The 24,917-nt window shown below is 45.8% G+C and overlaps 1 protein-coding gene across 3 annotated transcripts; it reads left to right on the forward strand.

Moving 5' to 3' along the window:
* The first annotated feature begins 354 nt into the window (after positions 1-354).
* On the forward strand, positions 355-24,671 carry LOC111836688 (tumor protein 63-like). 3 transcript variants are annotated; one of them, XM_072704027.1, is made up of 12 exons: positions 355-543; positions 6,590-6,847; positions 17,739-17,925; positions 18,271-18,386; positions 18,930-19,039; positions 19,347-19,471; positions 19,562-19,644; positions 19,823-19,947; positions 22,599-22,750; positions 23,351-23,498; positions 24,115-24,208; positions 24,327-24,671. In XM_072704027.1, the coding sequence occupies exons 1-12, from the start codon at positions 502-504 to the stop codon at positions 24,630-24,632; spliced, it is 1,746 nt and encodes a 581-aa protein (XP_072560128.1). In that variant the 5' UTR covers positions 355-501; the 3' UTR covers positions 24,633-24,671. The 3 variants fall into 3 exon arrangements, with proteins under 3 accessions (XP_072560128.1, XP_072560129.1, XP_072560130.1); XM_072704028.1 differs by having other exon boundaries at positions 22,605-22,750; XM_072704029.1 differs by having other exon boundaries at positions 19,347-19,465.
* The last annotated feature ends 246 nt before the right edge of the window (positions 24,672-24,917 follow it).

The raw sequence follows: 24,917 nt of genomic DNA on the forward strand, positions 1-24,917 counted from the left end.
AAAGATCTTACTGTATCTTGAGGCCCTATGGTACAAGAGTCAATAACTCGATCAATCACTTGTGCCTAATCTTTTTGGACATGGCTCAGGTCATCCACCATTCTGATGAATGCTGAATTGTTGATAAGATCTTGTTTCGAGTTTAGTATATTGGGGTATCACATGCAGACTGTCTCCACACACAGCTTGATATGCTTTTCTAAGCTGCTGGCTAGGGTTAGGCCACTCTTGCAGGAGGACTTGAAGACAGTGTTGGTTTCTCCGAGTAGGGTGTGGACAGGTGCAGGGATTGGACAGGTAGCTAGATGGCCCGCCCCTTTCCTTAACTCCCGGTATATAGCTGCCACTCCACCCCCTACCCCCCACAGTTCTATAGAGAGCCCGCCTGTCCCGATTACATCTGCAGACTGCAGTCCCAGCAGATTGGGGGGAACGCGAGGCGAAGAAACCCTGGAGTCAGCAAAGCACACGGCAGCTGCACTCTTCAACTTCAGCGCCAACATGCTGTACATGGAGACGGCCGCTCCAGCACCCTACAATGAGGTAAGGGCTTGTAAGGGCCTATGAAGTCCTACAGGGGCCCACAGTCCAAGGTCCCTTGACCTTGGATCTAGGGACCCCTATATGGTTTGCATAGACATATCGGTAGCCATCAATGCTACGCTAGTTAGCACGGATGCATGCTAGTAGACATTGGCGCATTCAGTGCTCTTAGTAATTTTCTGCAGGGTAGTGGTTTTTAACCGAAGCGACGGGAAAGTGATCTTTTATGTCGGCGTGTGCTCCACTATTCCGCGGTGAAGCCGGAATAGTAAACAAAATTTCGTGACAAAGGCAGCCGGGCGCGTTTGAGAAGTATTTACCCGCCGCTCTATTAGCGAGCATCTAGACGGAGGGTGCCTCGATGCTAATGTGGGAGGGCGCACCTTCTGGACAGGTGGTTGATGTTTACGACACCCCCCCCCCCCCCACACACACACACACACCTGAACTCCTGTCATTAGTGTCCAGCAGGAGGGAGCCAGGGCTCCGAATCACAAATGGCAACAACAAACAGCAAAGATAAGAGCTGTAACAATCCGAGCCTCCGGGGTAAATGCGTCTCCTTGTGATCAGATGAAGGCTCCCATGTAAAGGCGTCCAAGTGATGCCCTGCAGGTCATTAATCTGTCCCCATGTTATACCTCCTGTACATCATATTTTCAGGTCCCCACATATTGTGCCTTTTCAATCAAAAGAGTGGTATTCTTGCTAAATTATTACGGCTCTCGTATCTCGCTGCAGTATTGCATTATATTACGATATCAGAACCATAAATTTGTAACAGCATTTCTAACTTAACAACAATTACAGTTAATTAGATTTGCCGGTACTTAAATATTGCATTAAAAAAATCTGCAATCACTTGAGAACATTATGTCATAAATGCTTAGTACTACTATAATGATGCTGATCTGGAATGTTTTAAGGAAGTTCCTCAATAGCAATGATAGCATTGATGTTGCATGCATGACTTTGGGGGAAACGTTCATACAGAACATTGTGTAATTGTTTTTAAAGAATAGTTAGGCCTTTGCTTATTGTTTTACTCACCATGTTAAGTGTTAAACACCTCCTTTTCAACTGTGCACAATGGTAATATAGTTCTTCATTATCACTCCACTGATTGGTCAATCCATTCCTTGTTTGCTTGAATCTGTGATCTGTTTTATCAATAAAAATGTTAGTACAGATGGTTATAGTTCAAGTTGTAATTTTTGACCTTTATCTGTTGAGCCTTCATGTGCCCTAAATAGTAAAAAGAGTGAAATACAAGATTAAAAATGGCCCTTTGACTTAGTCATTTTCTCTGAAACATAGACATTTGGGCTTACAGCCCTTCTCATTGGTCTTATGTGCTATGAGTGGTTCGTTCCCATTTTGTTTAATTATGTACACAGATGTAATTATACATTTGAATTTTTTGCACCACAATGCCCATTTATGAGAAACAAGTAGTGTAGTTCCAAATGTAACCACAAAAATAGATTGTTCAGATTAAGTGTCCTGTACTAGATAGTGTTATTTTTGTATATTGCATATTCCATGTTGGTTAGAATCTCAGTAGGTAAATAGTGTCCATATTGTTGACAGGGAAAACCCCAGAGGGAAATCCAAACTCTGCTCTGAAATAGCTGACGGCTAAAATCACTGCTGTTTCGTTTCCTGCTCCGGGCTTTATTTGCTAGTGGCTCCACCGTCTCGTTAAGATGGGCGATGCTGTTATCAGTGACTCTTTGCGGTGAGTCGCGGAGGCACGGAGGGAAATGAACTTTACCTGGGTTTTAGCGCCGAGTTTCAAAAGCGGGGCCTCGGGAAAACGATAGTTTGCATAGTTCATTGCGGTTCGTAATTTTTGTTTACGCTGCAGCGGGAGACACAGGGAAACGAACGCTTGGTGACATTACTGAATGAACGTTAAGTTTCAAAGTGACCGCTCCTTCCTCACCCCCTAGCCCTCACCCCCACCCCCATTTTTTCTTTCATAATTGCTCAGATTGTTTAGCGACGGCCTTTAACTGCTTCAACTGCGTCTTCACACGCAGATAAAATCAGGTGCTGTTGCCTTTTCGGCAGGTACAGGGTACAGATTGACCCTTGGTTAGTAAGGGGGCACTTTCTACCTTTTGGCCATAAGGGTCTTTCACTCAGACAAGCTTTCTGCTGGCTCCCAGGTCACTAGAGAGAGATCCAAGAATCACAACTATTCTACCCTGCAGGGCAAGTCTTCCTATCTCCCCTCTAACCGCTTTGTGAAAGAGACGTATATGATTATCTTCTGAAGCTGGCAGATGTTTATCATGCCTCACCCCTGAGATGGTCATCCATGTTTTTTTTCTGCTGTTATGAAGGATGCGATCATGGAAGATACGTTTAATCCAGCCTTATGCTGTTTATTTCAAATTATTTCTTTAGTATTACTTGGGGTAAAACATTTACTTATGGGATACAGTTCATTTTATCATTGTTTAAATCACATGGACTTCTGTTATCTTGATGTTGTGCCACATAAACAATACATATATCCATTTGGTTAAAAATATTAAATGATGATTTTACGAGTTCAAGTGTCTGTGCTATTGTATGTAATTAATTCGTCTACCCATATGATGTAATGCCTGATCAAATGTGAGTCTTCAAGTATTTTGAGCGCTTGATATTTCAGGAAACAATTGAAGATCTTGTTCTTTTTTATTGATTTGTATTCTTGCCTTTATCTTCAGTTGAGGCTAGTTTCCCCAAGCTTGGAACAATTAGCAAAAGAGACTCTTTGGCACTGTTGGTGTTTAGATATGTACCTGTATTATGTAATGGCAATTCCCCAGTAACTGCTGCACAAATTCCTGCTATTGATCATTCTTTGACAACAATACATTCAGAATTAGTAATAGTGAGTTATAATGGGTATATCACTTGTACATTGTCCTGAAAGCACAAGTGTATTAGAAAGAAATGTAAAATTTTTAGAGTGGTCGGCTTTCCTACCCTGCATAAATGCTGATGGCCACCGTATTAAACACTTTGATTTATTCCTGTCACTCCAGCACTTAAGAGGTTGGTTGGGTTTGTGACCTTTCTGCCAAGGAAATAGATTTATGTGTGTTTGTCGTGCGGTATGACAGCCTTGGGCTCATTGACCAAAAGGCAAGAGGTTGGAAATTTCACTGGAAAGAATATATCATTATAGCTGAAAGGGCGAATCCTGAGAGGGCTGGTTTGGGCAGCCGAACGCCAGTCTGAACATTAAGTGTGAACATTTGGTTTGAAGGATTCTGTTCATGGGTCTTTGAGAAATTTACAAAGATCTTCTGCAAGCTTGTATATTGAAGCATATATAAGATATTATCCAATTTGTTTGTTTGATGGCCCTCTCCTGCCAATCTCATTATGGATGCTTTTGAACATTTAGCCAGCCAGGTAAACCATGTTCTAAGCCCCAACAGCCTCAGCCACGCCCCCTGCTGGCTATACACCTTCCCGTTATCAGTGGCTAATGCACTTAGCTTGTAACTACAGATTTCAGTAGAGGCCAAACTATGCCCTCGGGGTGGGGTGGGGGGGGGGCTGAGTGCTACACTGGATGCTGCACCTTGTCTTATTGTTCACAGTGTTTGATAGCAGCCAATCAGAAAAAAAAATGAGATGTGGCATCTCCATGGTAACAAACATTTGATCTTTCTTAAGTTCACAGCACTGAGGAATCAGTCCAAAGTGAGTCATTAGTTTGTTTATTGCCGTTGCATTAATTTACAAAAAGGAATAATTTACTATGTTTTGCAGAATATCAACAATTTTATACAAAACATATTGTTTGTTCTTTTGCATTTAGATGCATCGTCTCTTTCCGAACATGGAAGATGACTTAACATAACAGACTTCCGCACTGAGACTAACCCTCAATCAGCCTTGGTTTGCTAAAATAGTTACTTGTCCTATTCAAACAAACAACAATGTGACTAATACATAGAGCACATGAAATAAATAAGCTATAAACTCCCTTCATAAGGCAGCAGACAAACACTGTGACGCATCCCTGGGGATTTACTGCAGGTACAGCCCACAGATGGCCATGTTAGAAGAGAATTCTGGTGCTACAGGGCTCTACCGCGACCTAATTGTTCCATTGTAGGTGTCTGTCTTTGGGGGAGGGGGTGCTTGTGTGTTTAGAAGGGCCGCTTGGCTGGAGGGGGCTACGGGGAGGTTTGTAAGTGGCCCCAGCCTTTGTGTGAGCGCCTCATTCAGCACAGAGCACACACATCACGCACCTTCTATTCCTGTCCATTGTGTGCCGCTCAGCTTCCCGATGAAGCACCTTGGGTGTCGGCCAGCAGGGCTGCCCTCCCATCCCTACATGAACATTGACCCTTATCGTCTGGGGGCGGGGGGCAGCAAGGAAAGGGAGTGGGGGGGATCAGTACAAAGCCTTCTCCAGTTCAGGCAGTCTGGGGGGTTTTAGTCTGTGTGTCTACAGGAGAGAATGTTTTTTTGAGAAATGGAGGCGCGTGTCGCGTTAGACTCAATGTCCTCATAATGGTAAACAAGTTGGTGTGTGTGTGTCTGTGTGGGTGGATTATGTTTATAATACATTGTGGGGACCAAATGTCCCCCATAATGTGACACACACCTGTTATTTTTACATTATGGGGACCATTTTTCAGGTCCCCGCAAAGACCTTTGAATGCAATCAAAAAGCTAAAAATGCCAAAGGTCTCGTAAAAGGTCCCCACAAAGATATAATTACAAACTTCTGTGTGTGTGTGTTTGTAATTATTACATTGTGGGGACCAGATTTCCCCACAATGTGATAAAAACATGTACCTTTTTACCTTATGGGGACATTTTTTCTGTCCCTTCAAGGATAATGTCAATAAAAATCTGTGAATACAATTAAAAAACTAAAGATTCCAAAAGTCTTGCATTTTGTTTTGTTACTTATGGTTAGGGTTATTGCTGAGTAGAGGTTAAGGTTGTCATGTTGGGATTAGAGTTGAAATGAATGGAGAGTCCCCACAAAGATATATTTACAAACGTGTGTGTGTCTGTGTGTGTGTGTGTGTGTGAGAGAGAGAGAGAGAGAGAGAGAGAGAGATTGTTGGACTTCAGCTGATTTAAGCAATACCTGCCCAGAGGGTATGGAATGGACAGCTGCAGTCCATCACATCTGAGACAAGAAAAGGGTCCTACAGAGATTAACAGCCAACTTAAGGAGCCACAAGGCTGAGGCCGTCAGCACAGGAATGTGCCCTTATAACTGAAACAGGCTCCATTAAGAGTCACCAATAATGCCGGGACTTACTAACCAAGGGTCCGACACAAGCTTCCGGCGTCAAGCCTGCGGCCATTTTCACTCTGTTTTACATGCATTCAGAGAAAGACTGATTTAATCACCAGGTTTGCTGAAAGGTCGTGTGTGTCATCATTGTGATGAATTAACCTCTCTTTCATTACATTAAAAAAAACAACCGGATCACTTAATAAATCACTTAATAATGATGATTCTAATGTTCCATGAGGAAACCCATGGCTTATTTAAGATAAGGAATTGCATTATGGGTAGTGCTACTTAAAGGGGAAGAACATCCCCTTTTTTGAGTATACCGTACAATACTATCAGAGTGGTGTTCAGTGGGAATTGCAGACATCCCAAAGCTTTGGGAAAGTCATCCACAGGTCTCCTGGAAACGAATGCTGCTACCTGGGTTACGGGGAACCAATGAAAACCTCCCCAAAATTGAAGACACATTCGCAGTCAGTCTCATGCAGCTCGCAATGTCCAACGCATGAATGATTATGATGGTTATGATTATGGGAAAAAAAGCACTAAAATGTGGTTGTCAGCTGTGAACATGCTTAAGTGTTTAATCATCCCCCCGAATGTCAGTTAATGGTTGTGGCATGTTCTCCTCCTGAAATTTTTAATTATTGTTCCATGTTCAAGTCAGCTCGAGGAAACGGTGACGGGGGGGGGGGGGGTAAAAAGAGCCTTTTTGATGCTTACTTTACTTTTTAAGGTTCTCACCATCCTTGTGTCTCTCTCTTGTTTGTCCAGACGACATACACCAGTCTGAGCCTTCTGAATAGCATGGACCAGCAGATCCCAACCAGTAGGTCTTCATCTACCAGCCCATACAACAACGAGCACACCCAGAGTGGCGTGGCTGCCCCATCGCCCTACGCCCAGCCCAGCTCCACCTTCGAGACGCTGTCCCCATCACCCGCCATCCCCTCCAACACCGACTATGCAGGACCCCACAATTTCGACGTCTCCTTCCAGCAGTCCAGTACCGCCAAGTCTGCCACATGGACGGTAAGAGTCATGAAGGGGAAAACCTTTCAGCTCTTCTGAATTAGTGTTTTGTGCAATCATCCCAAGCTCTAATTACTGCAAAACATCCAAAGCTGCAGCCTTTTGCAATGCACATACACTTAAATCTGATTGCTTTGCCTGATACACCTACCTGATGATGTACCTGGTGCACATAACGAATGCAGAAAGACAAGACAACAGTTGGAGAGCATTGTTTGCACCTTAATCTTACACTAATGCACTTATTCATTCTGTCATGACTAGGGCAACATGTCATAATAATACTAAACAAACAAGGCAGTGAACATTTAACTGGGAACATACTTTGTACACAGCCGTACACAATGAGGTTATGTGTAACGCTAGGGTCAAGCTGTGCTTGGGTTCTGGAACCGAGGTGAGTCTCTAGCCTGGAGCAGTACCCAGCGAGTGAGTCAGTAGTCTGGGGCTGCTGTGGGCAGGTCCTCTTGGTTCTTGCCGTTCTGGGTAGGGCCCGAATGGTATTAGGTAAAATCTGGGCAGCAACTGTAAGCTCTCATTCAGTAACACAGCTTCTTTTGTCATGCACTGCAGGAGCGTAGCTGTAAAACTTGGCTATCGTGTCGTAATGCTAGCAGCATACTGCTGTACCTCCATCTCCGTTGTCACGTCGCTTTCCTTTGAGCCGTTTTTCTTTCGCTCGGTGCGCCTCTGTCCCTAAGCGTACCGCTCACGTCCCGCGTGTGAAGTTTCACACCAAACGGAGCTGGATGAGATCAGGCCTTTTATTGAATTGTATTGTTTATTGTATTGTTTTACGTAATTTTTCCCTTCAAGTCGGGGTGGAGGGGGGGGGTGGGGGGGGTGGAATTATGTAGCTGCAGTAGCCAAGAAATTTGTATGGGCCTCCTACGGGAAGCTATCGCTGACCAGATATGTGGAAAATGTCGTCTGGCAGGAAGTGCAAATGATGGCTTATTTACTTCAGATCACCTGCAGACCTGTGCACAAATGTACTTCGTAGGCTGCGGTCAGATATGCAGTAGGAACAAGGATATTCTGGCAGATTCTGGGGCCCCCAGCACTTCAAAGGGGCCCCTGAATATGTATCATTATAAAAATTATATAATGATATTTTGTCAGAGGGCCCAGAATTTCTAGCGATGTCTCTGACTGAGGTGTGCTGTGATTCACGCAGAGTTCAGTGAAGGTTGAGTAGTGTAACAGACGGGTGGGTTTTCACTGCTTTCGGTGCGTAACTGGCCTCTCTAGCTGCCATCTTGAATTTGCCGCAATTTTCACGCGACGGAGCCCAGTTCAAATGCGGCAACAGTGGCAGAGCTTGCCGTCGCTTTCCCGTTCTTCTGCTTTGCGCGCTGGATCGCATGGAGCCAGTTCTTTCACCACGGGGCAGGGAGCGGACCTGAGACATCGCTTCCATGGTGCCGTGTGACTGGTTTGGACTGCGCTTGCTCGACGGATGCATTTCAGGGCAAAGAGGGGAACGGCTCAGCCTGTCCACGCCAGGAAAGGAAGGAAAATGAAAAGACAGCACTCCCTGCCGGCTCCTGTCCTCTCCTGACGCGAGCTGGAGTACACAGAAGCAGATGGGAATCATGTCAGCCTCTTGGAAGCGACCCGAGTACACAAAGCAAAACACAGCTTGCAGATTCGATTAATTTCATTGCGAAATATGACCATCTTTACGCTCTGCCCGGCTAAGCAATGCTGAAACCGATCCAATTCGCCACACGTGCCTTGCTTCACAAACGACAGTGTAGGTGGACGAGAACGTGGTCGTATTTAATTTGCGAATAATACTGTTTTTTTTTTTTTTTTTTTACGGAAAATAAGCTGTTTCAGCCATTAATCAGCCTCCGATCTGGCAGTCACGGGAGCGGGAAGACCTAATGGGCGTGTTGCCCGAACCCAAACGGTAAAATGGTGTGACTTCAAGAGAAAAAAACCAGACTGGTAGGACCTGGGAGACAGCACTGCAGTCACTGGCTGCAGCCAGTGTGGGAGCCTAACGTTTCCCACGTTCCCACAGTCGATCTCTCGTTCTCCTACATTCAAATTCAGAAAGAGAAAGACGCACCAGTTAGAGAGCGAATGCCACCCCTGCGGGGCGTGATCTTCAGACATTCTCCCTCCATCCACCTCACCTCCAGAAGAATCCCTCTTTCCGAAGATCACCCCTTAGCAGGACAGCAGTGTTCAGCAGCGCAGAATTCTCCGTACACCCCTGTTCCCACACCACAGATCCATTTTACTTACTACTACATGCAAATTTTTAAGCTCTGACTTGACATTCCCTTGGTTAAATGTGACTGGTTTGTGTGAAGTGTTTGTGTAACCGGAATAAGCCGGGCTCAAAACATATTTCGATGTGAAAAACTGCTAAACGTGAGGTGAATTAGTTACAGGAGGACTCATTTAGACTATTAGAATCGGGTCCTGTGGGATCCTTACTGTGAATAAGACTTGCTTTTTATGTGCGCTGATATGCATTGCAGTGTAGTAGAAAAGGCTTAATTGCGGCGTATTTGAGGGATCATTTTGAGGCTAAATGCAGAGCAACATGCACCTTTAGTACAATCATTGCACCCAAAATTGTCCATGACTTAAGTACTTGAAACGTTATTGTTGCTTTAATCAGTGGGTTTTGTCACTACTGGGTGCAAATCAAACCTTACAGGAGTGGTTATAAATAGAGCTGAGACCTCATCCCGTGGCTTAAACTGGGCAGAACAGCTCCTGTAGTTCTAAGGAGACTGACCACAGTCTTGGTGGTGAGGTCACGTGACTGATGACATCACAACCACTGAGATTATGAGCAAAGAAAGCAGCCTGTAGATCTTCTGCTGGAATTATTGGAAAGTCCTTCTGGCGGCTGTCTGGGGATGACTAACGCTCTACCCACACCCTAACCTCTTCCTGAGTATGATACAGGCGGTGGGGGGGCAGGGGAAGGGGGATGACACACCTTATCCTTCTATTTGTGGAGTAACAAAAGCAGAATTAGTGTTTTTAAATTCCATGATAACGTTACTTTTCCAATGTTGTTTTCTGAATGCGGACATAATGTAAAGGCTGCCGTTTGTAAACCGGTTTATTGTCAAAGAGAGAGACTCCAAGCGATGCTAAAATGGGTCATTTTGTTTGACGTTACGCAACGTGCGATGAAAACACTGCTTCTGTTTGACTGCAGATGGGTTTTTTTTTGGGGGGGGGGGGATCAAACCCTGCATCAACAAGACTTGCAACAGTGGCCTTTATAGCTGAGTGGCCACTGCACCTGACCCTCTGCCCTTCATAAACCAGCCTTCGGCGCCGCGCCGAACGGGTTAAACTCGACAGGCTGTGCGTCGCGTTCCCGGCTCGAGGCAAAAGAGGGTGGATTAGACGCGCAGGGACGGGCGTTTTGGCGAAGCAGCAAGACACAGCTTGTCCCGGAACATCTGAACACCATCCCGCGACGCTTGAGAGGAGGCCAAGATGTTTTTTTCGATGGGTTGCCTGTTCTGGCTTGTCCCGTTGTGAGAAAGTAGGGGTGAAAAGCCACGCATGAAAGGATTTATGGATAGTGAGATGAACCTTGGGTACTGCTTCTGAAAAGGACAGATCTTAGGCAGGTTTTGTTGCTTGACTTTATTTGTACCATACTAACATACTGGCACGACAGAAAGAACATTCTCAGAACAGCTGTTTTTCTCTTTTTTGACAGTAGTGGGGTTAGGCTCCAGCGTGGTCTGTAATTACTTTTATGCTGATTCTTTATGTTGCCTAGAGGCTAATCGTATTTTGCTTCAGTTACCTGTAAAGTTTTTCCATTGACCACAGCCCTCGTTTCAGACAGATACTGGTGAAAAATAGATTACTGTAGTGCAAATACTTTCAAATGCAAATAACCAAGGGAATAAGTCGTTTTCACAAAGGAACAGAGTTCAGTTCGCTCGTGGCGGCTGTTCAGAAGCACGGAGAGGCTCATTCGAGCCATACAAAGCCCCCCCCCCCCTACAGGCTGTCTGCGGGATTCAGGATTACATTCCTGAATCTGATATTTTAATCACAGACTACAAACCAATGGCTGGGAAACAAACAAAAAAGAAATGTCTCTTGTGCCAAACGTCAATGCACGCCGAAGATGAGGAAGTCACCCCCAACACCCCCATGACACAGGCAGCGTGGCCCTGTTTGCAGGACAGAGGAGTCGTTTGACCCCCCCGGTTCACCCTGTCACCATCAATAGCTTAGCCTGTGTCTGCCAGTCATTTGTGAGGTTGGAACCTTCCGGCTGGCTGGTTCAGCGGCCTCTTGACCTCATGTTGACTCACTGTGTTCCCTTTGTGTTTTGGCTGTCCCGCTGGTTAGATCTGTGCCCCGTGGGTGATGAACACGCCCCGTCTATCCTTCTGACCCATGCTCTCTCTCTCTCTCTCTCTCTCCTACCTTAAACTTACATCAAACCAATAGCTGTCGAACGTCCTCTGCTTCAACTTTGAAAATATGCCAGTGCATTGCAGAAAATTAAGCATTATAGTAAATTCCTGTTTCCGTCTTGCTCTTAAGAATCAGTTCATTTTAATGATGAAATTAAGGTTTGTTAAAGTGATATGATGCAGGTGCATTTGCTTCCTGCAGGGAGTTAAGTTTTTTTTTTTTGTTTTTGTCAGATTAAACAGGGTGAGGGTGAAGCTAAAGGCATGACACAACTTGCAAGGTATGAACAGCACAGGACCAGAGGCGCTAAATGTGCTTGGTCAAAGCCAAGCCTGTCAGGACACGCCTCTAGCAGAGCTTCTCTAGGGACAGCAAGGAAAACCTCTGCATGCGCGCATGTGTGCATATGCGTGCGTGTGTGTGCACACGCATGTCCGTATCTGTGAGTGTTACAGCAAGGCTTGTGTGTATATATGTATATATTTGGGGTGATGTGCGTGTGTGTGTGCACGCATGTCCGTATCTGTGAGCGTTACAGCAAGGCTTGTGTGTATATATGTATATATTCGGGGTGATGTATGTTACTGCAGTCTAAGACTCTGTACCCATTATCGGAAGGTCATTGGTTCAAATCCCATTGTCTGCAGACTGATTTCCCCACTGGGCCCTTGAATCCTTAACTTCCAACTGTCTGTTGCGTTGGATAAGAGCCTCTGGTAAAGTCTAGTGTAAATGTGTGCAGATGGGACATTTCTTCCTTGGTGGGTATTGTCTGTCTGAGGTTCAGAGAGAGGCAGTCATTCGGGGGTTGCTGGTTGCTGTTGATGGTCCCCCTGCATCCTCTGCTTTCTCATACCATCCCTAACACCTGTGGCATCGGAATAGTGGTTTGTTCGTCTTCAGGGCCGACGGGAGTAAATTCAGAAGGTCTGTGATGAGGTTGATCTGGAGAGACAACGATCATTATGAAATAGCCTATTCTCATTATAAGTTCCTCTCTTGTAACTATAATTTCTAGCATTTGTAGATTCTGATACTATGTTTGATTTATGGGCAAATGGTAACCAGGTCTCTCAGGAAGCGGAAATGTACAGTACAGACACTGTATTATGGACGGGAAGGATTTCTGTGTTTAGCTGTTTACTCTCATGCCTCCATGTCTTGTTTTGTCAAGGAAAACAGCACGTACTAATGTACTATAATGTACTATAATGTACTATAATGGACTGCGAATGACGTCCTGCATCAGTGAAACAATAATCCTGCATCAATAGAGGTGACTCAGTGCTGATCCTAATGGCTGCTGTAAATTTGAAACTCTGAATGCAGAGTCTTGAGGACAAGGGAGCAGAGTTTGTGGGAGACGAGCTGAAATCGCAAAGGGGCAGCGATCAGGGGGTCTGGGTTGCTTTTCACTGCTGCTGTCACACATTGATGTGGGACATGCGTGTATAGCAGTGACCTGAGGGCAGTTAAATACTCTGCTATGAAGGATGCAGGACCTCTGCAGACCCTGCAGTGACCATAAGTCAGCAGCTGGATCTCAGCCAGCACACAAAGCCATAAACGGAGTCTAACTAGGAGAACTTCTGTTTAAGTAACACAAACTCTTTACATATACTTCAGGTCTAGCAGCCAAAGAGTTTACTGATTCAAAAGTGAAATGTGTGAGGTTGAGCAATGTTTCTGTTATATATTTTATTTGTATACTCAGGCTTATTACCAAAAAAATTTATATGTTAAGGGGAAATTGAGTAAGAAAGGAAGCCATTGGCTGATCACCCACCCGTGAGCGATCATTGCAATGTGATTATGTCTGGAACCTTCCCAAGAGTTTCCAAATCTCTTGCGTCATCCTTTCAACCCCCGCTGCCCCCCCCCCATCCCCCGCTCCCCATCCCCCGCTGATGGAGGGCTTTAGATGTGCGTGTGTGTACTCAGAGTCTATGTCTCCAGGGCTGGGATGGTGATCTGGCAGGAGTAACAGTGTGTGTTTGTGTGTGTGTCTGTGAGTGTGTGTGTGTCTGTGAGTGTGTGTGTTTACACTGATATGTTTGTTCGATTTGGTTTGCAAAGGTTGGAAGGGGTGGGGTGGGGTGTGTGTGGGGGGGTAATTGGTAGCAGGCTTAAGCTGGAACTTGGCCCAAAGACGCCTCCATGGTACAATTGCAATTACCCTCCCTCCCCCCAGCAGAATTCTCCCCCCCCCCCCAACTGACCCAGTGGAATCTAACAGGTCATGTGGAGAGAATAGAGGCCCCTGTCTGCACCCTCCCTGTCCCATCTGATAGTCACACACAATAATGCACCATGAACTGGGATGTAAATAATAGCACTTATCTCTGGTCTGGGGTCTGGTACACGTACAGCAGCGCGACTTTGGGACCAGACTGTTACCACCCACGTCCGAGAAGCATAAACGCGGTGCGCAGGTGGGGAGGGGATGTGGGCGGAGTCGAGGGACATGGAGGCTGACGATAGTGCCACCAGATCAAACCGGTTCTGTCTTCTTTCTACAAACTGCAAAAAAAAAATTAAATTTGCTCATAAAATTCCCTATAAAATACCTGAATATTAAAGGGTATTAAATAGTACTGATTCAGCCTTTGGAGGTGTGTTTGTACACAGCATTCTCTTTCTCCCCCTGGGTACCCCATCTTACAGAGTGCCCGTGGCTGGCTATAGCGCACTGTGTCTTTAAGAGTTAAAGGAAAGCCCTTAGGGCAGAAATACCTATTTACTGGGCCTGTCCTGCGGCCTCAGATATTCCCGCCATCCGGTCATAGGGAGCGCTGAAGGTTGTTTAGCCCCCGAGGGTAAGGTAAAAGCAGCGTGCCGGCTGTTTGTCTAACCAGTCCTCTTTCCTCAATTATCGTGATTCTGGTATTCATGCTCCCTCCACCTCTGTCCTACCCTTGTCAACCCCCCCCCCCCCGTCCCCAGTTTTTAGGTACCCACCATTCTTTGGCAAGACTGTTTAATCATCCTTTTGGGCGAGATTCCGTCAGCGTACATTGCCAAGGGGCCAGCGAGCGGTACGCCGTGTGTATTGTCGATGTGCACGCGGCTGGCTAATCCCGCCATCTCCCAGTCAAGGTGGATGGGTGTTTGCGTGCTGCTCTTTGGTCTCATGGTGTTACGATAAAGGCAGGTGTGGCCACACTTTGCCTGATCGATGTGAAGAACACCGACTACTTGCGGCTGACACACCACACAGGACTCTAACCAACGCTGGGCAAATCCTGCCCCCTGGGCAATAGTGGTTTTCTAGAACACACACACACACACACACACACACACACACACACACACACACATACACACACTCACACATGTAGGGTAAACATATCCTTATGGGGACTGCTCATTCATTTCAATGGGAAAAATGCTAACGTTAACTATGACAACCTTAACCCCTACCCTGCCCTAACCATAACCATAAGTAACCTAACAAAATACAAAATACAAAATACAGTTTTTGCATTTTTAGTTTTTTCATAGCAGTCACCGATTTTTATAAAATAGTTTTCCCTTATGGGGACCAGGAAACCGGTCCCCATAAGGGAAAAAAACAGATATTTATCATGTTATGGGGACATTATGTCCCCATAAGGATAGATAAACCCGCTCGCACACACACACACAGACACATACACACACACACACACACAACCACACATACACACACACACACACTCTCCCACACACAACCACACATACACACACAAACACAGACCTGTACTTATATCTTTGTGGGGACCATCCATTTATTTCTATGGAGAATCCCAACATGACAAGCTTAAACCCTACCCAGCCCATATATGGTTCGCCACGATGTATAATAAAGCTAATCAACACACACACACACACACACACACATACATAAGAAGAAAATAGAACCTTAAAATGATATATTTGTGGTCTGACAATTATTGCTTGAGATCATTCTTTCACACACACACAGACACACACACAAACACACACATCCCCAGGCTTCTCTACCCGCACGAGATGCATGTCAAACAGAGATGCATCCCATCGCAACATTAAAAAACTGTCCATTAGGCCACCATATTTTGCAGTAAAACTGTTGTGATAATGGCAAGATTTATGTGGAAAGAGGGATATTATCAAAACGGGAAATCTGAGAGTCTTCTTTTCCAAGCGTGCAATCATTCTGCTAGTTGTCAAACGAGTACAGTTCGACTTATTTTGAAAGCATCCCACACTTCCTGGTGATAGACCAGGAATTTAACCTCTTTTTTTTCCAAAAGCATTATAGAATAGCTATTGCCTTTGCTCCTGGTAAGTTCTATAATGAATAGAATCTTCTAGAAAAAAGTACAGGTGTTCTGGTAAAGAATTTCATAAAGGTTGTGCGGTGGGTGCGGCTGTGGGGTTGAAACATCCCTGCCAAGGTTGTGAAATGCTGTAACTCTGTTCAGGTACAAGTCAGGATTGGTATGTTTCCTGGAACACTTATCAAAAGTTATATCAAAAAGTTTATAGAAACGGAATTTAATGTTCCCTTCTTCTTTAGAAGAAGAACTGCCTTTAGGCAACGAACGCTGTTTTATGTATTTGTTTTGAAGATGTTTCTCATTTTGCCTCATAGCTTTTAATGAGCAAAATATTATTCTTAAACGCAGCACTTTTCAGGTAGCTCTCGATTAGATTTGACTATGCTGCCCATCCAGACATCCTTACTGTGACTGCTAGTTGGCTTTGGTGGACGTCTAGCGGGATTGTGAAAGTGTAAATACTGGTGTTGACCGGTCGAGCCCAGACGATGACATCAGGTGTGGTGTAGTAGTGTCCGTGTGGTTTGCACGGTCTGACTATGCTCGTGAGGGTCGTCCTTCAAGTGCTGATGCTCTGTGCTCTGATGTGCTCTCATTCAAGCCCTCTGATGCCTGTCACCACACCCATGCCAGGCAAAAAGACTTCATTAAAAAGGCCACAAAGATTATCTGCATGGTGCAGTGGCTCGGTGAGAATCACCGTTGCCTCACACCTCGCATGGACACAACGGACTGCATTGTGTGAATCAGCCTGTCTGTAGCACTAAGGTGTGACTTCATAGGTCTGTGTCAGGATGATGCCCGCATCTGTCAGTCATGCAGCAATGACCCAGGGAGCTTCACCCATATCCTGTTAGTTTATGCACAACCCATGCAAGACTTCCAAAGAACCAATCAGCCGTGATTCTGTCAGGTGTTATTTTCCACTATTGTTAAAATGATTTTTTGAGCTCTTACTCATCGTGTGTTTTTTTTTAGAGATAATTTGGATCATGTCACCTCTTCAGTAAAAGGACAGGATATTGGGGAGGGGGGCAGGGGGGGGGATGACAGCATTAAATGTACATTTCTTGTGAGTCCTGCCCAGTCTGATAAGACTAAACACCCTCCAACACAACAGCTTTCAAAGGTGACTCAGTTTTGAGCGGGACTATAATCACAGGCTAAGCCTTAACTCCTTCAGCTCCAGATGGCATCTGGAATGCAGTGAGTCCACCAATCAGTCCCAGGAGTAACACCTGTCTGTAGCACATTTTTTTATTCTGGTGTGGCGCCAGTTTTAAACCCTGTGGACAGTTTGTTTGAGAGTGGGGGCTTTTGAATGGTCTCCAGGTGACAGCACGTAGCTAGGTAGGGATCTGATGAGCGGGATCTGATGAGCGGGATCTGATGAGCGGGATCTGCCTCCATCTAACTCTGTCTTTACACATTCCTCAGCAGTGTGCCCAGCCCAGCACCTGAATGACAAAAAAAAAAAAAACAATTCTTTGGCTGATAAACTTCCTGTTGTCATCTCCTGTCTGCGAAAGCGTTTCTTGGAACTTCTCTGACTTTGAGACATCCATGTCATCCACCTCCCTGCCAAATGGTTCCTTATTCCAAGTTCAGGAGCGTGGCCATGTTTGTTGTAGTAAAGTTGTGGAAAATTCCTCAGGCTTCTCCCCAGACGACCCCATAAATTAAAGAAACATATTTCCTGCTGTTGTTCCAAGAAGTCGTCCTCGTTTCGACAATATGTTATTATTTGTTATTTGCCCCAAGGCACCATGGGAATTTCCACTTTGTATCTGTGGGGCGGTAAGTAGCTTAGAGCAATGCTTCCCAACCCAGTCCTTGGGAACCCACAGGCTGTCCACATTTTTGCTCCCTCACAGACAGTTCACATTTTTGCTCCCTCCCAGACAGTTCACATTTTTGCTCCCTCCCAGACAGTTCACATTTTTGCTCCCTCCCAGACAGTTCACATTTTTGCTCCCTCCCAGGAAGCAAAAACATGGACTGTCTGTGGGTTCTTGAGGACTGGATTGGGAAACACTGGCCTAGAGTACTTATTGTCCAACAGTTTCATCCCAGTCCCAGGAACTGGGTGTTGGACCTGTAGGTTCTACGGGTTTTGGAGGTTGTATGTGTCACTATAACCATGTCCCCCACCCCACCCCACCCCACAGTACTCCACAGAGCTAAAGAAGCTGTACTGCCAGATCGCCAAGACCTGTCCCATCCAGATCAAAGTACTGACCGCACCTCCGCAGGGCGCCATCATCCGCGCCATGCCAGTCTACAAAAAGGCAGAACATGTGACTGAGGTGGTGAAGCGCTGCCCCAACCACGAGCTGAGCCGCGAGTTTAACGATGGTGAGCCGGCCCACCCCCCCCCCCCCACTCTTACCAATGGGGGGGTCCGTTTATTCATTACTGTCACCAGGAGTGTTACTAGAGGTTTATGAAAAGGGGGGCTGAGCCTTTACTGGGGGGGGGGGGGGGGGGTGATTTTAATGAACATGAAGGAGAACACACTAAACTAATTAGTGTACATTTATTTGAGGGGGAGGGGGGGTTCTTAGGGGGATTAAAGCCGACTAAATCAGTCAAAGCAATGCCCCCAACTGCTACACAGAACTGACTTAAATCAAGTAGATACATTTGTTTTATTATTCTATGATTAGCAGTTAAATAGTGCTGTAATTACTGCTCTTCCAGGTCAAATGGCTCCTCCCAGTCACCTGATTCGAGTGGAGGGAAACAGCCACGCCCAGTACGTCGAGGACTCCATAACAGGCCGCCAGAGTGTCTGGGTCCCTTATGAGCCGCCCCAGGTATGACCCGCCACCCCTCCAGCATGTCAGCGCCTTCTCGCTCTGCCTCGGCCACCAACACGAGGCCGGTCACATGGCCCAGCCCCGCGCCGATCACATGGCCTAGCCGGTCACATGGCCTAGCCCCGCGCCGGTCACATGGCCTAGCTGGTCACATGGCCTAGCCCCGCGCCGGTCACATGGCCCAGCCCCGCGCCGGTCAAATGGCCCAGTCCCGCGCCGGTCACATGGCCCAGTCCCGCGCCGGTCACATGGCCTAGCCCCGCCCGGTTACCATTTTTGGATTTAGACCTGGGTTCAACTTTATTTGACTGCAGACAATCTCCAAAACACTTGGCTGTTTTAATCATACTAATTGTGTTGACTACGGCTCCAGGCCTTCAAAGTCATGTTAAACAGCAAGCCCGGAGCCTATGAGATCAGTGTCAGCCTTGAGTGGCTGACTCTTCAGATGACTCGTCCATCCCATACTATAGCTTTCCTCTTAAGTACCGCACCTTCAAATTAACCCTTCATTTTCCATCCTGCTGCCTTCCCCCACAGGTGGGCACCGAGTTCACGACCATCCTATACAACTTCATGTGCAACTCCAGCTGCGTGGGCGGCATGAACAGGAGACCCATCCTCATTATCGTTACCCTGGAGACCAGAGAGTAAGTTACACCCATCATCCAATCAAACACACTGACACATGACATATGATTGTGAGGCACACAGCAATACAAAATAAAAATAATCAATATATGTTAGTAATATTAAGGTTATTAACAGTGTAACACAGGTTAATATGCACAAAAAAATACAAGATTCATGGTAATATTATGACTTTGTTTATCAGGCAGTAATATCAGAAGCTGAGCTAGACCTAATTCATCATAGCACACTGTCTAACAGTCTTGTTCTACATACGCAGCACCAGCTGCTGGCATGAGTGTCTAATGTGCGCAATGCTTCCCCTAGTGGTCAGGTGCTGGGCCGCAGGTGCTTCGAGGCCCGGATCTGCGCCTGCCCCGGACGGGACCGCAAGGCGGACGAGGACAGTATCCGCAAGCAGCACGTGACGGATGGGACTAAGAGCGGTGAGGGTAAGAACCATCAGGGGTGGACCAGGAGGCGTGGGGAGGGGGGGATGTGGAGACCCCTCCTTACTGACCATGCTTGTTGCTTACCTTCAGCGTTCCACAAGGCCTCACACAACATCCAGTTGCCTTCCATCAAGAAGAGACGAGCTACAGACGATGAGACTTTCTGCCTGGCGGTAAGTCTGGTGCTTCCGTCTGCCTCAGCACTCTTTACATACCCCAGGATTGCAGGAATGTACAAATACACATATCATGGTTTCACCAAGATCAACAACTAGTTTAACACTGATATTTGGAACTTTGCATATTATTGATGTCACTTTTACAATGATATTCTGTCTCTCTTTGTTTTAGATTAAAGGGCGTGAGATCTATGAATTTCTGGTGAAAATTAAGGAGTCCCTGGAGCTGATGCAGTTTGTGCCCCAGCAGACTATTGAGGCATACAGACAGCAGCAGCAGAATCTCATCCAGAAACAGTGAGTATTCAGCATATTTCTTGAAGACAATCTGCCAGAGTCAGCCATGTCACATCTTAATATTCTGGGCTGTCTGATTGGTTGCCTCCGATTGGGATTTTAGTTGACTGGTCTCTGTCTGGGGAGGGTGAACATACTTTTTTTGACCACCTTGATACCTCACAGTTGCCTGGAGATTGATAGCTGTAGCGGTGAAACATATAATGCCTCTCAATTCAGTGCTATCTAACCTGCATGACCTGAAGTTCAGAGAAATCACCTTAGCAGGAATGTTTGTTACAAAGGGTTGGTTTGGAGATGAGCCATGTCAGAATGAAAGCCCCATGTTGTTGACCTTGTATAAACAATACCTCCAGAGGAGAAGTTAATCATAACTCAACAGAAAAGATGTTTGGCCTGGCGTGCAGATTTCAATTTAATTTTTCCCCCCACTTTTGCTCCCTGTAGACCTTTGAGTTATGTGTTGATCTGAAACGGCGTGGTGGAGAGCACAGACCTCCCTAAAGACCTGACCGAAAACATACTCGCAGCTTCATGGAGTAAAAAAACAAGTTATACAATGTTTACCAAGCCCATGTCACTCATACAAAGCTGCATCTAACTCTCACTTAGTTGCCCAAGGAGGTAAAGTAGGGAGGTTCTTAAGAAGAAAATAGAACCTTTAAATGATATATTTGTGGTCTGACAATTATTGCTTGCGATCATTCTTTCACACACACACACACACACACAAAAGATTGCAGACATCTGCTGACATGAACTCAACATCTTCCAAGATCTCCACTCCATTTTTTCCTTTCTAACTTATTTCCCCCCTTAAAACTCCTCTGTTTTAGTCAACTGTGGAGATGCCTTGATCTTGGCTCAGTATCTCCCTGACTGCAACACTCAGTCCAAGGTGTTACATGGCTTGTAGAAATGACTGGGTGAGAATTTATGAGTACCTAAGCTCTAAGAGCGATCTCACACTCGCGGTTTGAGCAGCGAGCCAAATGGGCAGCGTAGGTTTGGGAGCGAGAGTCTCTTTGTGCTTTGTCAGATTTCTCGCTGGTTCGACACCTGTTTCTACAGTCCGATTCTTTAATTAAAATCTCCGCTCACCAGCCCATTGTGCCAGAGCGGGCTGTAGTATCAGCGTCTGCTTGCACCCCCTTCCGTCTCCATAATTTATTGCTTAAACCTTAAAAGGAACCCGCTCGATCTTTGCAGCGAACCCTGTTTACTCGTGCCAGCTGGTAAACATGTTCTGTCAAACTGAAGGCAGCTCTTTTGTGTCTTCGTTGGTGTCTTCGTTTTTGCCAGTTAAAATAAATTACGAAAAAGACGTTCCCCTAAAATGCAGATTTTTCAAATCAAGGTCAGATTTAGATGTGCAGATTCAGATTTAGTGCAGAGGCTCAATATTTGTGAAATACTGACATCCTTTGGTGATTGACGGTATTGCACGTCAACTTTCTAATGAGACAGTAGCACCGATTTAATCGATTAAAGATCGTATGTAATAGAACTGGGAAACTTGTTAATGCACGATATCATTTTGCATCAAATATATACGTATATGCAGTGAAAAATGCAGAAAGATCCGGGAACAGTGCTTGGCGAACAACATCTATCTGATTGTGTTTGATTCTCGTTACACCAGTTTTCTAAACTGAAAGAGAAATCCTTTAAGGTAAACAGAGTAAATATATACTGTACCTGATACTGTACCTGCGGCAGGTGTGACACTGAAGCAAATTATCGAACGACTGAGTCGGTCGAGATTTCTAGGTTGCGGTCAGACGACCTACTTTTAGCTTGGATTTTTGCGAAACTTATGGTAGCTTTTCACGCAGTTTACGACCGCGTTTGTGCATTACACCAGGGCATATCAGGAGTTTCAGTGTGTCCAGTTTATTTTAACAATTCATTTTAGGCTTACGTATAACTATATATGCATTTAGTCTGGCACATCCAAAACCTGCTGTGTTTGTCTACGCAAAAAGACACCTCAGAAATCAAATGTATTATAGGATGGTAAAAACTTATGTTCTTATGTTCTAATACTGGCAGGAAGAAAAAAATCAAGTGAGATTTGTCAATTTTAATCTCACTAAGAGTACTAATAATAATGATACTGCATAACAATTTTGATGAGATTTGAAAAACGGTGCAAAGCTTTTGCTTTTATTACAACATAACCATTAGTCTGACCCCTTGAAAATTTATGGGATTGGAGTCAATGAGTTAAGCTCATAATTCACCAGAGAAATCACAAATCTCCCGAACGGCTTCATTTATTTTATCCGGCCTGTGCTCCTTGGCTAATGAAATCACTTTACTTACAGCATTAAGTCTTAGACCTTTTGGTTGTGAATTTTTACATTTCTGGTCATCTGCTGCATCTTGAAATGGCTCCTTATTCTTCATGATGTTGTTGTTGTCATACTTGTTGTTGTCATAGCACAACTCTGCACTGTAATAATAATAATAATAATAATTTGTACCAACTTCATAGACATGTCACATGTTCATAGATCATTCCGATCCCACTGAGGCTGTATGACGCCAATGGGCTTAGTTTGCCAGTTAGGGTCTGTTTGTGTGATCAGTTCATCCGCTGCCCTCTGTCTGCCAAGGGAAGTAACTGGCACCTCCATCCCTCCCATCTGGCCCAGGAACTCCATGCCCGCCCAGCCGGCGTTCCCGTCCAGCTCCCCCCCGCACGGCAAGGTGAACAAGCTCCCCTCCGTCAGCCAGCTCATCAATCACCAGCCACGGGGATCCCTCACGCCATCAAACATGCCAGGGGGGCTCACCGACAGTAAGTATCCGATTCTGACCCCTCCACCCCTTTCTGAGAGATGTTGGGTGCACGGCTTCTCGACTCAAACCGATGGGATGCAGCGTGTGCAGGCGTATGTGCCAACAAAAGCTCTCATTGGATACTAATCAGGTGATGTCACTACAGGAAATGCAGTGCTATTTGTCCTTCACAAATGACTCACTTTTCACATTTAGATAGAGACAAACATTCTTTGTACTGAGTAATGAATTCCGTAATGGACAATAACTGAACATCCTGCAGTGAGGTGACTGGAACTGTCCACCATGTACTCACTCACCCTGCTGCAACAGTCATTCTCACAATCTCGCTCTGAGGTGAGCAGGCCATTAGCTAACACATATATAGTCTGACACATTAGCTAACACATGCGTTGAGTGTCAGGCTTCACCTGCCAGAGCTTAACACCGATAAAAGTTCATTAAATGGGGTATTTTCTTATTTTGAGGCGCTTTGCACTCTTGCACCGGTGTTTCCCACCTGCTGGTCCTCCTGGTTCCTCCCGCCTTGGCTTGCTGTATGTCAGCGGGTCGTCCCACTCGTTCTGAGCGTGGGGGTGGTTTCTTTTCTTCTCTGCAGTATCCCCCATCATGGGCACGCACCTCCCCATGGGCCCGGACTTGGGGGCCCTGAGCCCCACCCACGTCATGCAGCCTCAGCTGCCAATGGTGACCACCTCTCACTGCACGCCACCCCCACCATATCCCATCGACACCAGCATCTCCAGGTAACGGCGCCGGTACTCCCGTGCCAGAGCCTGATTACTGCTCGGATTACCCGTCGTAGACCAAGCCACTATCTCAATAAACAAACTTAACGCAAGACACGCCCTGTGAGCTGATCTCCACCAACTAATTGGATTTGCTTCTAACATATCATTCAGCTCATCATGTTTCATATATCACCTGCCTTTCTCAGTTATGAAAAATACGTCTGACACTTTCCAGACGGTGGCTGGTTTATTTAAAAAAAAAAAAAAGCACGTAAATCTGTATTTTCTACCGGAACAATTTGTGTTATACTTACAATACAGCAGAGAATCGCGAAGCTCTCAAAGCTGACTATTTTTGGTAAATTCCTCACTTAAGTCATTAATTCACTTAATTTACAGCAATAAGCCTTGAACCTTTTGTTCATAAATTCTAATCCCTTTATCATCTGCTGTGTGATTTGATAAAGATCAAAGTCAGCAACTGCTTTAGGGTATTTCAGTTCTACTGTATTATAATTAAAAATTAATAATTAATAGTCGTTACTTTGTTGCACGGTCTATACTTTAATCAGAAGTGTGATTGAGATAAACATAGGTGGTTGATTGTGGGTTATTTTTGTGATGCCTGCAGCTTCCTGGTGAGGCTGGGCTGTTCTTCCTGCCTGGAATATTTCACGGCACAGGGCCTGAGTAACATCTATCAGATCGAGAACTACGCCATGGAGGTGAGGCCCTGCCCATCTCACGGCCAACACTGGCAGGACAGAGATGCGATGGCCGCCGTCCAGTGCAGGGGACAGCGCGTGGCCGAAGCCTAATGTGCTGTGTGCTGTGTGTGCGTAGGATCTCTCTCGGCTGAAAATCCCCGCCGAGTTCCAGCACGTCATCTGGAAGGGCATCCTGGACCATCGACAGGCATCCGAATTCTCGTCCCCGCTGCAAATCCTGCGGCCGGTCTCCTCCTCGGCCCCATCGTCTGCGGCGGTGGGCGTGGCCTCTGGAGAGACTCGGGGGGAGCGCGTCATCGACGCCGTGCGCTTCACGCTCAGACACACCATCTCCATCCCGCCGCGCGACGACTGGAGCGACTTCCCCTTCGACACAGACACCCGTCGCAGCAAGCAGCGCATCAAAGAGGAGGGCGAGTGAGAGGCCCCCCCCCCCCCCTCATGTGATCATTTCACCCCCCCACCCCTCCCCCCGCCAAAAAAAAAAGTCTTTAAAAAGCTTCACTCTTCACATTTCCCATTTACAGAAAAAATATCACTGGAGAGATGCACTTAGCTGCCTTTGAAATGCCTTATTTTGTTGACAAACTATACAGTTAAACAGGTAAACGGTGCTTCAAATTAACGTATCTGATTACATCTGTCCTGAGCACTTAACAAAGGCTGGACTTCCTGTGTCAGTTATCCTGTGTATCACTGTTCAGTG

The sequence above is a fragment of the Paramormyrops kingsleyae genome, chromosome 21 (genome assembly GCF_048594095.1).
Source record: "Paramormyrops kingsleyae isolate MSU_618 chromosome 21, PKINGS_0.4, whole genome shotgun sequence".
NCBI lineage: Eukaryota > Metazoa > Chordata > Actinopteri > Osteoglossiformes > Mormyridae > Paramormyrops > Paramormyrops kingsleyae.